This window comes from Eleginops maclovinus, chromosome 24, assembly GCF_036324505.1.
Source record: "Eleginops maclovinus isolate JMC-PN-2008 ecotype Puerto Natales chromosome 24, JC_Emac_rtc_rv5, whole genome shotgun sequence".
Taxonomy (NCBI): domain Eukaryota; kingdom Metazoa; phylum Chordata; class Actinopteri; order Perciformes; family Eleginopidae; genus Eleginops; species Eleginops maclovinus.
In genome coordinates, this window is record NC_086372.1 from 10,255,830 (window position 1) to 10,268,060 (window position 12,231).

Below are 12,231 nucleotides of genomic sequence, written 5' to 3' on the forward strand. Positions count from 1 at the left end.
TGACTCATGTGATGTAGGAGGGCCTCAGGAGTGCTTCTGCTCTTACTGTTTTGTCAACCAACCTTATTAACAGAAATGTACCACAGCTGAGCAAACCTGTCAGAAGGACAGCAGCTACATTCATTCTGTAACTTAGGAATTAAGTCATGGCTCTTACAACCCTCCAATTCATTAACAGTGTACAATGTGTTTCATTTCCCATCCCCTGAAGTTCCAAACAGAATAAACACTTGTTTTATTAGCCGACTGTACCCACACATTGTAATGTCTTAACGTCCACCACACACCGTCTCCAGAGTGCATCCCATAGTACCAACCCTCATGTTGTCTTTAAGGGAGGTGTGTTCAGTTTTTGCCACATCGAGATCTTCAGGTTTGTCAGATCTGCATTTTATAATCACAGCTCTGAAGTAAAGCCACTCTCCATTGAAATGGTCTAGCAGAAAACATCCATTATGCGTAACCACGTATTAGTTATTCACTTCCCTTCTGGCACTAGTTAGGTTTACACCTTTTATTCTGTACTGACTGCTACATGTGGTATCTCTGCTGAGCTGATCAAAGTGTAGATATTTATCATCAAGTAAGGTTAGGCACTGTGACAGATCAGACCATTTCAAAGTATGAAAGTACGTTATGAATATCAAGTAAGGGACTGACTGGAATCAAACACAGATGGAGGATTTGAACAAATCGGATTTATTCCTTGTTTTCTCAGTAAGAAACAAAGCAACATTGGAATATGGAATCAGACACCTTGCGTTCCATAACTCCATTAAATGAACTTGAATTCAAACCAAGTATCCATATTGTGGTCACGTCACACAGGACCTGGTTTCCCATTCACATCTTGTGATATTTTTATATAGTCCCAACTGAGAACACCAAACTGCAGAAAGCTGAACACCTAAACAGAAAAATAACTCCGATCAATGCTGAGTGCTTGGCTCTACTCCCACACTTCGTCTTCTTCTGCAGCCGCAAAAGCCGGCTGGCTCCTTGCTCCGCTGGCTGCGAATGATCCTCCCTGAGGACACACGAGGACAGTGAGGACAAGAGAACACAAAGGGGACCAAAGGCTAAACTGATAACACAGCGTTCCCAAAAAAGAAACGTGAAGCAGTCACCTTCCTGGAGTCTGTGGAAGTGAAGGTGTTGAAGCCTTCAGATCCAGAGTCACCGAATGCGGACTCTTCCAGCCAGGAGGGCACTTCCTGTTGGGCCTGTCAATCACAGACAACACATGAATGCAGCCACAGAGTACTCCTGCACTGTTAGTCATCAGGGTTTTAGGGGGAATTACAATAACTCCAGGCATAAGTGATAAAACCCTACTAACTAAATGGGCAGTTGCATCATTCTTGATGGCAGAGTACAGCCTTCTGTGTAACCTCTGTTTACGTTGCAACACTACAGGGGTACGCTGGCTAAGTGTGAATAGCAATCACTGCTCATTAGTGAAATAAAGGCTCAGTACGTATGTTAATTCTAAAGTCATCTTACCTTGGACAGGATGCTAATGAGGAAGCGGGCAAGTTGGCCATCAGCATCAGGGTCATAGAAAGACAAGGCCCTCCCAGTGTTCCCGCAGCGACCGGTTCTCCCAATACGGTGGACATACTCGTCAATGTTGTCAGGGAGGTCAAAGTTCACCACATGCTGCACATCTGGAATATCCAGACCCCGGGCAGCTACAGAAGTGGCCACCAGGACTGGCCGTCTGCCGGAGCGAAAGTCTGCCAGAGCCTGCTCTCGCTCCCGCTGCTCACGGTCACTGAGAGGAAACACAATCGTATCAGCATTCAAACCAAAGTGTGGCTACAGACACATGTAACCATAACTTACCCATGAATGCTGGTGGTCTGAACATTCTGTTGGCACAAGTAAGTGGCAATGAAATCAGCTTGTCTCTTGGTCCCCACAAAAACCATGGTGCGTTCCGTTCCTGCAACAAACCCCAAACCGTCAACATTCAGACAAGAAATGCTTGCTCATGGTTCAGTTAGAGCAGGGGTTTTCAACTGGTTTTGTCCCAGGGACCACCATTCGGACTAGAAAGCAATCCGCGGCCCACTGATGTGCCTGCGCGTGCGCGTGTGTATTTGGTGTTACATGCATAGCTCAATGCATGAAACATGAAAGAGAGGCCACGCAGATTTTATAATAATAAAAGTAGATTTATTAAATTAAATTAAATTAAAGATTATTTTAAAGAAAGAATAAAGAATAATAAAGTGTTGTGCAATTCAGTATTGGGAAAAGTAACTAAAAATGTCATGCAAAGTCAGTCTAGGTGTGTGACAAAACAACAACGGAGAACAAAAATCCAACAACACCGGAGAACCAAAATCCAACAAATGAAGACCAAGGCAGCCTCAACTGCTGGCTGGTCAGGGCTTTTATAACCCAGCCAGGACAGACCTGTCACCAATCACCTGCTGTAGAGACAGAGAGATTGAGAAAAGCAGAGAGAGATTGAGAAAAGCAGGGAGAGAGAACAGGCTTACCATTAACACAGGGCGGGGCCTAAACCCGCCAGGGTCGTAACAGTGAAAACATGGGAGAATTAGGCCTACCTGTCAGTGTGATATCTGGGCGTGGTGAAGTCCACACAGCCTGTCTATTCGTGGCGAAATGGTAGACAGAGACAGTCTCATGTCATTCTCTGGATCAAGCCTAGCCCTGTACTTATTCTTTAAGTACGCCAGTGTAGAAAAACCACTCTCACACAGGTATGTGGTTGGAAAGGGCAAAAGACACCTCATTGCTTTTGCAGCAAGCTGTGGAAATTCTGTCTGGCAACTTATCCAGAATTTAACAAGGGGCTGTGTGTCGTACATATGCCTCCTGACAGAGTCTGTGGACATCTCAATCAGCTTATCCTCTTCCACAGCCGTCAGACTTGACCCTACTGATGCATCGTCACTGAATGGGAGCAGGATCCACTTGCTGTCACGGCGCCACTCTTCCGAATCAGTGAAGTACTTTGCGAATTGACGCACAAGCTTCCTCAAATGCTCACATATAGTGTCGTTGATGTCAGTGCTGTCAGGGTATTCCTCAACTGAAGGAAACATCGCCAAGTTATTGCTCTCCACTCGTTCGATCCACTTTGACATTTTTTTCACAAATGCGTCGAGCTTCTCGTAGAGCTGCATGACGTTTGCATCTCTCCCTTGCATGGAGCTGTTCAACTTGTTCAGCTCTGCAAAAACATCTGTGAGGTACGCCAGCTTAGTTAACCAGTAACTATCGTTGAAATTGGAAGCCAGATCAGAGCATGCTTGCATGGGACAGCACGTGTGAGATAGCCCCCACAAAAACACACAGCACACACACCCACACACCAACGACACACCTTGAATCATCAAATGCAGAGCTGGTTTTTCACTTCCATGTATGGCGGAATAGGTATGTATAAACGGCGTACTCATACGTTTTAGTTTTTTGAATTGACCCGCTATGCAAAAGAATCGAAACACACACGAGCTCACACTAATCTTATAGGAAGACGGAGCCACAGTATGATAAGCTATTCCAAATTACCCAGCTCCACCACTTACAGCCAAACAGTACCCAGTCTTGCTGACGTCAGGCTCGGGCCCCATCGTTTTGTCCACTAAATGCACACTGACACCTCAGGGCCAGAGAATTTATTCTGACTTAGTGAAAAATCTACCTCCATTGCATTAAAATTTTACAATGTTTATTTCCTCCCTGAGTTTACGCAAAAAAGAAATGTCCCACACATATGTAACTGTCCTGTACGTCCCCCAAATGTTAACGGGTTTGCCATCCATAGTACCATCGTCAGTTCGTCATTTAAGGGAAGATGTGTAGTTTTGCCATCAGCTGTCTTTGCAGATTTTCCCATTTTACACCAATCGGTCCTTCCATTGAAATGGTTGTCAGAAACACCGGTAAAGTATTTTAATTTTTGGCACATTATTTCACCTTTATCTGATACTACTGCACATATTCTGTGAGCTGCTGTGAATTTTATCAAGTTGCTCTGCAATCGCTACAAAGTATGGTTCTTACAATTTCAACCTAAGGGACTGACGAAAAAACCCGATGGATTTGCATGCGATTTATCCTTTTTTTGCATAAGAACAACACCATTGGTAGACAACTTTGTCCTGTCCTTTAAATAGCAACTTGTTCAAACTATCCAATTGTGGTCCTTCAACTGGACCTTGGTTTCCATTCCACTGTATATTTAAAGTTCCATAGCCCCAACAGAGAAGCTGAACATAACAAAAAAAACACAAGTGGTCTTGGCTCCTACTCCACCTGTCGTCTCTACTGAAGCCGAAACATCTTCCTCATTGTATCGCTTTCGAATGATCTTGGCGAGAATTTGACGCACAAGGGGAAGGCCTGTCCCTTCCCTAATGAAACGGACTGTCCCTCTGTCGTGGAGCCTGTAAGCCCTCGATCATGGCAGCCGTTCGCTCTTAGCAACTTTCCTCCTCAATCGATCCATTGTGCAGCAAGATATAGCTAGACTAGTACATAGGGTAGGAAATGTTTGCTGTGATACAACCTATACTAAATGGGCGTCGCTATCATTATATGTGGAGAGTACACTTCTGTGAACCTGTTACGTTGAATACTAAGGTGAGGTTAAAGGTGAATAGCAATCATTACCATTAGGAATAAGGCTACCATAGATGTTTTTAAAAGTCAAGGTAAAATCTATCAGCTTGAAGTTGCCTTATCATTAGTTTAAAACAATTCCATTTCCCACGACGTTCTAACGGTAATACTCGTAATGTGTTGATAAATTCAAAGCGACATTAATATCAAAACAAAAGGGCCACAATGGTGAACGAAACATAGGCCTCTTGTTCACGGTCAGAGAGGAAAAAAGTAAAAAGGGAAACACGACCAATTACCATGAATGCGGGCGGACCATTCTTTACATGTGGCAATGTCCTGCCGGCCCACAAACCATGTCCCTGACCCAAGTTTGAAAACCCCTGAGTTAGAGGGTGAAGACATGATTCAGTTGGAAGCTAAACTGTGAGCAGCCTTTTCAGCAACACCGAGTCTAAACCGACTGGATCCGGATTACTGATTGTCCTTTCTTGTATTTAGAGATTTTCTGAATTCGAGAAAGCACGAGGCTGTTTAACAGGTCAGAAACTCTACCAGTGGTTTGGAGGATATCCAGCAGTTTTTCCCTCTTGGAGAACTTGGTGACCTGGAGCAACTTCTGCTCCACATCTCTGCAAGCTCCGCCCACTACCCCCACAGCCAGGAACAGATAGTCCGTCTTCAGGAAGTCGGCCGCCAACCTTCGAAAAAACACATGCACAATTCACACACGCAAAGCTCACGTTCACAGTGAAGGTGTGTTGGATCAGGGACCGACCTCTGGATGTCCTCAGGGTAGGTTGCACTGAACATTAAAGTCTGCCGGTTCTCTTTGGACTGCATTCCAGGCGAGGCCACCAAGCGACGCATGTCAGGCTCAAAGCCCATATCCAACATCCGGTCAGCCTCATCCAGCACCAGGTACTGCAGCTTAGAGCAGCCAATCTGTGTGTGGAGCACCACCAACATTCAGAACGTGCAACTCATCAACATCAAAGAAACAGATCTCAGTCGGTTTACCTTTCCTCTTCCAATCACATCCAGCAGTCTCCCTGGTGTTCCACACAGCACATTGCACCCCCTCAGAATGTCTCTTATTTGGTGTCCAGTGCTGACTCCACCATAAACCACAACTGGACGCACACATGTCCTACAACATTCAGAGGACACGAAAAAACCGCACCTTTAATGTGTGGGCTGTATTTGACTTTGTGCCGGGTGTGTTATAAGGGGTTTAAGGGAATTAAGAATATTAGTCAAAGTTAGTGGGAACATACCCAAAGGCAAACTTCCTGGCCTCCAGGTAAATCTGGCTGATGAGCTCCCTGGTGGGGGCCACGATGATGGCCTCGGGCTCCTGTAGCTCACTGAAGGAACTCGCTGCCACGCCATCTGCCATCAGCTGCTGCAGGATAGGCAGCAGGAAAGCAGCCTAGAGGAAGATACACATGTTCAAAGTGTATCCACAAGCTAACTCCAGTCAAGAGGTCATTCCCTCATCTCACCGTTTTACCAGATCCAGTCTGGGCGCAGGCCATGATATCTCTGCCTGCAGAGATGATGGGGATGCCGTACTTCTGAACGGGGGTGGGCTTCACATAACCCGTTTTGATGATGTTTTTTTTAAGTGACTCGCACAATGCTGCCTCATCAAAAGTCTGAAGGAAAAGGTTTCAATCAATAAAAGATGAAAACAAATGAAACACCAACAGCTGATATCCGCTGCCACACCGTGGTTCAGATTTGTATTGTAAGAGATGCCAGTAAGCTGGCAGCTCATCCTGGAAGATATCATTTGTAAAGTCACCTTAGTTCAAAGTAGAACTGAGAATCCAGTGTCATGCTGCTGAGGATTAGAATTTATGATTTTAAGTTTCCGTGCTTTTTATTAGTTTCTGTCGGGCCAGCCTTCAGCTCAGTGAAACCTCACTGTCGACTGAAGTCATTGTTAGGTCCACAGATAGGAACGATCCCATCCAGTGTAGATTGATACCAAGTACAAATAAATCAAGTCCATATCATTTTAAATGCCTATCATCACCAAGCATCTGTAATTGCTCATTGCAGACCAGCAGCTTTTGTTTTTCAACTAATTCATGAATCCATTCATTATCGAGCACTTCTTACCATGATAGGCGGTGGGGGGTTACTTCCACTGACATCCACCAGCATGTCATCATACTTTTCAAAGTTGACGCCTTTCTCATAGTGGGCAAAGATGGATTCTTCATCTTCGGGGAGTGCATCAGGGATATATGTGACCCTTGGTCCTGCAATGAAACATGTTTTTAATTTGTGGTGCAGAAATCAAACAAGCGTCATCAGATCATTCGGCTAATTTACTTACTTCCTTGATCAAAGCCACCTTTGTTTTCTGGATCTTTAGGAGCGCCTGTGTAAGAGTGAGATGTCCATAACATGATTGACTTAAAATCATCAAAACACTTTAACTACCTTGAGCATAGCAATCTTCATCTCTTCCTCGGTAGCCTGAAATCAAACAAGACATGCTGGACCTTCTGCAAGAAAGAGAGCTTTAGGATGTGAACGGCTTGCTTTTCTTTTTACCTCCTCCGGCGCCTCTTCCTCTGGATCCCTGTTCTCCACCTTTAAACACAACCATAAACTGTAAGTCACACTTAAAAACAAGGTTACATATTTACTAATAGTTAGAAAATTAACTTCAAGCTAAGTATCCTTTGTCCACATAATGACTAAATCCAGAAGTACCTTGTCGGAAACCTCCTCTGCCTCCGAACGCTGTTCAGAGCATACAATACTCAAATCAGATTCACATTAAGAAGATGCAACGATTACTCTTCTGGGGAGATGAATAACTTCAGTTTCTTTTATATCTGCGTGTAACAAAAGAAAAAGTCCTACCAGTTTCAAACGACCCATCTCCCTCTCCTGTAAAAGGGATGAATGTGTTTTGGATGCATCCAGAGAAACCAGATTCAGCGGCATTAGAACCCGACATATAAAGAACCTTACCGGGTAATTCACCTTGATCCGTGCTGCCTGATCCTCTTCCGCGGCCTGACAGAATAAACAGGCCATCAGGACACAAACTATTTTAGAAATGCATCAAAAGTATTCAATGGTAATCGAAATCAGTCAACTGACCAACTACAAAATACAAGGGATGGAGAGATAACCAACTAGTGGTTTGCCAAACAGTGCCACTCTTAGGCCACAAAGGACCCATTTCTTGTAAAATAAATGCTACAACTCTTTATGACTCTGAATTACAGCTCATGCACTGACTAGTTAAATTCAGTTCACGCCTCACCTCTGCCTCGAAATCCACTTCCTTCTTTGTTGTTCCAGTTGCCACCATCTGCGAATAACACATTTGAGGATGAGTAGAACCAAGGACTGAGCCTAGGTTATAAGACACTATCCTGCTCAGTGCTTACCATTCCCATTCTCATCAACACCTGCAAAAAGGTCAAAGCACCAAATGAGTTAAGATTCCTTAAACAATGCCTATGAAATTAACCTTCCTCCTCTCTGAGCATGAAGAGGGAGTTTTTCTTGAGTTTAGAATAAACCCAGTTACTTCATGCAATCAATTACAATAGTTTTTGGTATAAACAGTCTGCCAAATCTTATGACCACTTTCATTTATTCAATTACTCTTTCGTGTGTAAAATGTCTCCCATCACAAGTTATTAAGTAAGAAAAGTGATGTGGTAGTTGACTATACGTGAAGTTATGCTGGATATTCAGTTATTTCAGTACCCTTTAAATAATATGACATGAGTGGTAACCTGAGAATGAACTTTTGAATCCTCCTCTGCCTCCACGACCTGGAAAGAAGCAAAAGAACATTCATTTGTACCCTCTAGGGCAGAGATGGTTATGTTTCATCCTTTCAATACTCACCCCTTCCATATTTGCCCCGGTCAGAGTTTGAAGAGTCTCTTTGTGGTCCTAAAGGTGTTAATGTCCAATAATGTATCACTTACCGTATATATACATTACATGCACATTTTTCCAAATACCTGTACTCAACTTTCACAAAGAAAAGCAAAATGTAATCTTAAGGACAGGCCAGTTCATTGTACATGCACTCATTACTTAAAATGGAGGGGCAAATAATGGTCACTAAATCATTTCCAATCAACATACCTTCACTTTCGTAGTAGCTGGTTAATGCAGTAGTTTTGCTACCAGTTCCCTGTAAAGACCAATAAACTCACATCAGGTGCTGACCCAACACAGCTGGACAAAGTCAGCAACTGGTTTTGTTTGCGCTTCCACAGTACACTAGCTTACCTCTTCCCAATCTTCCATTTTGTTCACCTTAAAGAAAAATCATACCATGAGGTCAATATTCAGATCTTAGAACAGGTTCCAAGTTAACATGACAAATGTTCAGAGGTGGGGTTAGATGTGCTTAAGGGCTCTTCATTGATAACGCTAGCTTCATTGATAATGCTAGTAGAAGTTTAAAATAAATGTAGTTAGTAAGTGCAATGTATCCCCTGGAATAGTTGAGTAAAAGCATGAAGTGGTACAGTGAATAAATACTTAAGTAGAGTACAAGTACCTGAAATGCGTACTTGAGTACAGTGCTTGGTTATTTTCCACCACTGATGTTGGTGTAGCTTGGCTGTGAAGCTATCTCAAGGACAGGGCCAAGCAAATCTGAAATATATACATCAGGGTTTCCCGCAGCACTTTACAGCAGCCGCCTAACCAACGCTCTCCTGCCTCCTTAACGAAGGTCTTCCAAAACACTAAGTATGACCGATGTTCTCCCCGTTACTGTCCGGTTCCTCTCATTCCAAACAGGGACCAACGCCACCCTCCCTTCTCTGCAGAACGCATTTAAAAAAGTAATGATAATAAAAACCGTGTCATGAATTGATAAAACCAAAGATTGCTTCTTCATGGGAGAAGCAGGCCTACCTCACCCTGTGCGCCTCCCCCCCTCACCCTCAGCCCACCACCTTACCTGTGCACACATTACAAGATTAACAACTAAGAAATTACATTAAATACATATATGTTATTAAACATGTAAAATGCGTTTTAGTTAATGCAAGTCCATTTTCCTAGTTGCTCGAAAGTAATCGGGAGTACTTTGTAGACTGGGTGACGTAACTGCGACCTCGTGGTGTTAGCGAAGCTGCTGCTAAGCTAACTAGCTAAGATGGCAAATATTAAATTCAAACCAACAAACCTCAGGAGGAATATCACATCCTTACTTTAATTGTTCGATTGAACTAAAATTCGTAAGCCAACCCCATTTGCAGTGTGCAGACATCTCCTCGTGCAGTTTAAACTAATGTTAAAAAGCAGGTCGGGCTCATTCATGCCTCATCGTTTCCGAACTCCAATGAAAGACTCCAATACATTAGAAACCTTTCGATTAATATTGTGTTTGGTAAGAACATGTGATATCATTTGAAGGTGACGGCCATGCTCATTTGCAAGGTGTGGCGCTAGCTACAACTAGCTAGTTGTAGCTAGCACCACACCTTGTTGCTAACTCCGCACTAATTCCGAAGTTGAGTAAAATGTGGTGACATTCTGTTTATCTCAATCTGTTTAAGGAGCATTTAGGGAAAACATCTTGTTAACTTTCATGACCATACCTTTATGAATGCTTCTCAAGATGAATATGATGGCTTTCTATCTCGTCGTGTCTCGGCTAGATTGGCTCTGCTCGTCGCGATGTCTGTCAAGTTTAGGGTCGCGCGCAAAGTGTGCACAGCTGCACGCGGCGCAGCGATCTGAGGTTGCCAGTTCTGCTGCCCAACCCAACTGCAATTTTTTGGTAATAGAAAACAAAGAATTTAAAAGAATGCTGTATATTGAATACTGAATATGAAGACGATTACCAAGCAGTTGATCTATTGAGCAACCGTGCAGTGTTCAGAATGGGACCTAAAACGTAATAGGTAGGCTAACAGAATATGAATTACCCTGCCAAAAAATATATTATGAAATGTAACTTTTTGGATTACTTCTGCACTTGATTATTTCTTGATTCCTTTTCTTTAAAGTCTTTAAAACTGAAAAGGCCTACGAACATATTTCAATCAGGCAGTGCAAAAAACCTCACAACTGCAGCCTAGTGAACACTGACTACAGTCAAAGGTGTAGTTCTTCATATACCGATAAGACTGAAATAGTGCCTTATAAAAACACTATGTAAAATATACTCTACTTCTACTACAACCTTGTACTGCAAACAGAGGTGGGAGAAGTACTCAGGTCTGTACTTGAGTAAAGTAGAAGTACTCAGGTCTTGTACTTGATAAAGTAGAAGTACTCAGATCTTGAGTAAAGTAGAAGTACTCAGGTCTATACTTGAGTAAAGTAGAAGTACTCAGGTCTTGTACTTGAGTAAAGTAGAAGTACTCAGGTCTTGTACTTGAGTAAAGTAGAAGTACTCAGATCTTGTACTTGAGTTAAAGTAGAAGTACTCAGATCTTGTACTTGAGTAAAGTAGAAGTACTCAGATCTTGTACTTGAGTAAAGTAGAAGTACTCAGATCTTGTACTTGAGTAAAGTAGAAGTACTCAGATCTTGTTCTTGAGTAAAAGTAGAAGTACTCAGATCTTGTACTTTAGTAAAAGTAGAAGTACTCAGATCTTGTACTTTAGTAAAAGTAGAAGTACTCAGATCTTGTACTTGAGTAAAGTAGAAGTACTCAGATCTTGTACTTGAGTAAAGTAGAAGTACTCAGGTCTTGTACTTGAGTAGAAGTAGAAGTACTCAGATCTTGTACTTGAGTAAAGTAGAAGTACTCAGATCTTGTACTTGAGTAAAGTAGAAGTACTCAGGTCTTGTACTTGAGTAAAGTAGAAGTACTCAGGTCTTGTACTTGAGTAAAGTAGAAGTACTCAGATCTGTACTTGAGTAAAGTAGAAGTACTCAGGTCTTGTACTTGAGTAAAGTAGAAGTACTCAGGTCTTGTACTTGAGTAAAGTAGAAGTACTCAGGTCTTGTACTTGAGTAAAGTAGAAGTACTCAGATCTTGTACTTGAGTAAAGTAGAAGTACTCAGATCTTGTACTTGAGTAAAGTAGAAGTACTCAGGTCTTGTACTTGAGTAAAGTAGAAGTACTCAGGTCTTGTACTTGAGTAAAGTAGAAGTACTCAGGTCTGTACTTGAGTAAAGTAGAAGTACTCAGGTCTTGTACTTGAGTAAAGTAGAAGTACTCAGATCTTGTACTTGAGTAAAGTAGAAGTACTCAGATCTTGTACTTGAGTAAAGTAGAAGTACTCAGATCTTGTACTTGAGTAAAGTAGAAGTACTCAGATCTTGTACTTGAGTAAAGTAGAAGTACTCAGATCTGTACTTGAGTAAAGTAGAAGTACTCAGATCTTGTACTTGAGTAAAGTAGAAGTACTCAGGTCTTGTACTTGAGTAAAGTAGAAGTACTCAGGTCTTGTACTTGAGTAAAGTAGAAGTACTCAGGTCTGTACTTGAGTAAAGTAGAAGTACTCAGGTCTTGTACTTGAGTAAAGTAGAAGTACTCAGATCTTGTACTTGAGTAAAGTAGAAGTACTCAGATCTTGTACTTGAGTAAAGTAGAAGTACTCAGGTCTTGTACTTGAGTAAAGTAGAAGTACTCAGGTCTTGTACTTGAGTAAAGTAGAAGTACTCAGATCT

The 12,231-nt window shown here is 42.3% G+C and overlaps 1 protein-coding gene across 18 annotated transcripts; it reads right to left on the minus strand.

Moving 5' to 3' along the window:
* Positions 1-678: 678 nt before the first annotated feature.
* Positions 679-10,394, minus strand: ddx4 (DEAD (Asp-Glu-Ala-Asp) box polypeptide 4). Of its 18 annotated transcripts, none has more exons than XM_063877867.1 (23): positions 10,206-10,394; positions 8,881-8,907; positions 8,734-8,782; positions 8,488-8,535; positions 8,373-8,411; positions 8,019-8,039; positions 7,892-7,939; positions 7,606-7,638; positions 7,483-7,509; positions 7,330-7,359; positions 7,168-7,206; positions 7,054-7,089; positions 6,947-6,991; positions 6,727-6,869; positions 6,105-6,257; positions 5,877-6,031; positions 5,620-5,749; positions 5,378-5,544; positions 5,155-5,300; positions 1,846-1,945; positions 1,504-1,774; positions 1,128-1,223; positions 679-1,027 (listed from the first exon to the last, which is right to left on the minus strand). In XM_063877867.1, the coding sequence occupies exons 2-23, from the start codon at positions 8,896-8,898 to the stop codon at positions 950-952; spliced, it is 1,872 nt and encodes a 623-aa protein (XP_063733937.1). In that variant the 5' UTR covers positions 8,899-8,907; positions 10,206-10,394; the 3' UTR covers positions 679-949. The 18 variants fall into 18 exon arrangements, with proteins under 18 accessions (XP_063733937.1, XP_063733934.1, XP_063733936.1 ...); XM_063877864.1 differs by having other exon boundaries at positions 7,594-7,638; XM_063877866.1 differs by lacking the exon at positions 10,206-10,394 and adding an exon at positions 9,816-9,885 and having other exon boundaries at positions 7,594-7,638.
* Between the last annotated feature and the right edge of the window lie 1,837 nt (positions 10,395-12,231).

Excerpts from the sequence above, each read along its gene's own strand:
- ddx4 (XM_063877864.1), bottom strand. Across the intron at positions 8,536-8,733 it reads CAGCTACTACGAAAGTGAAG|GACCACAAAGAGACTCTTCA; the intron begins GTATGTTGATTG and ends TAACACCTTTAG. Across the intron at positions 1,946-5,154 it reads GGATATCCTCCAAACCACTG|GAACGGAACGCACCATGGTT; the intron begins GTAGAGTTTCTG and ends GGTTTGTTGCAG.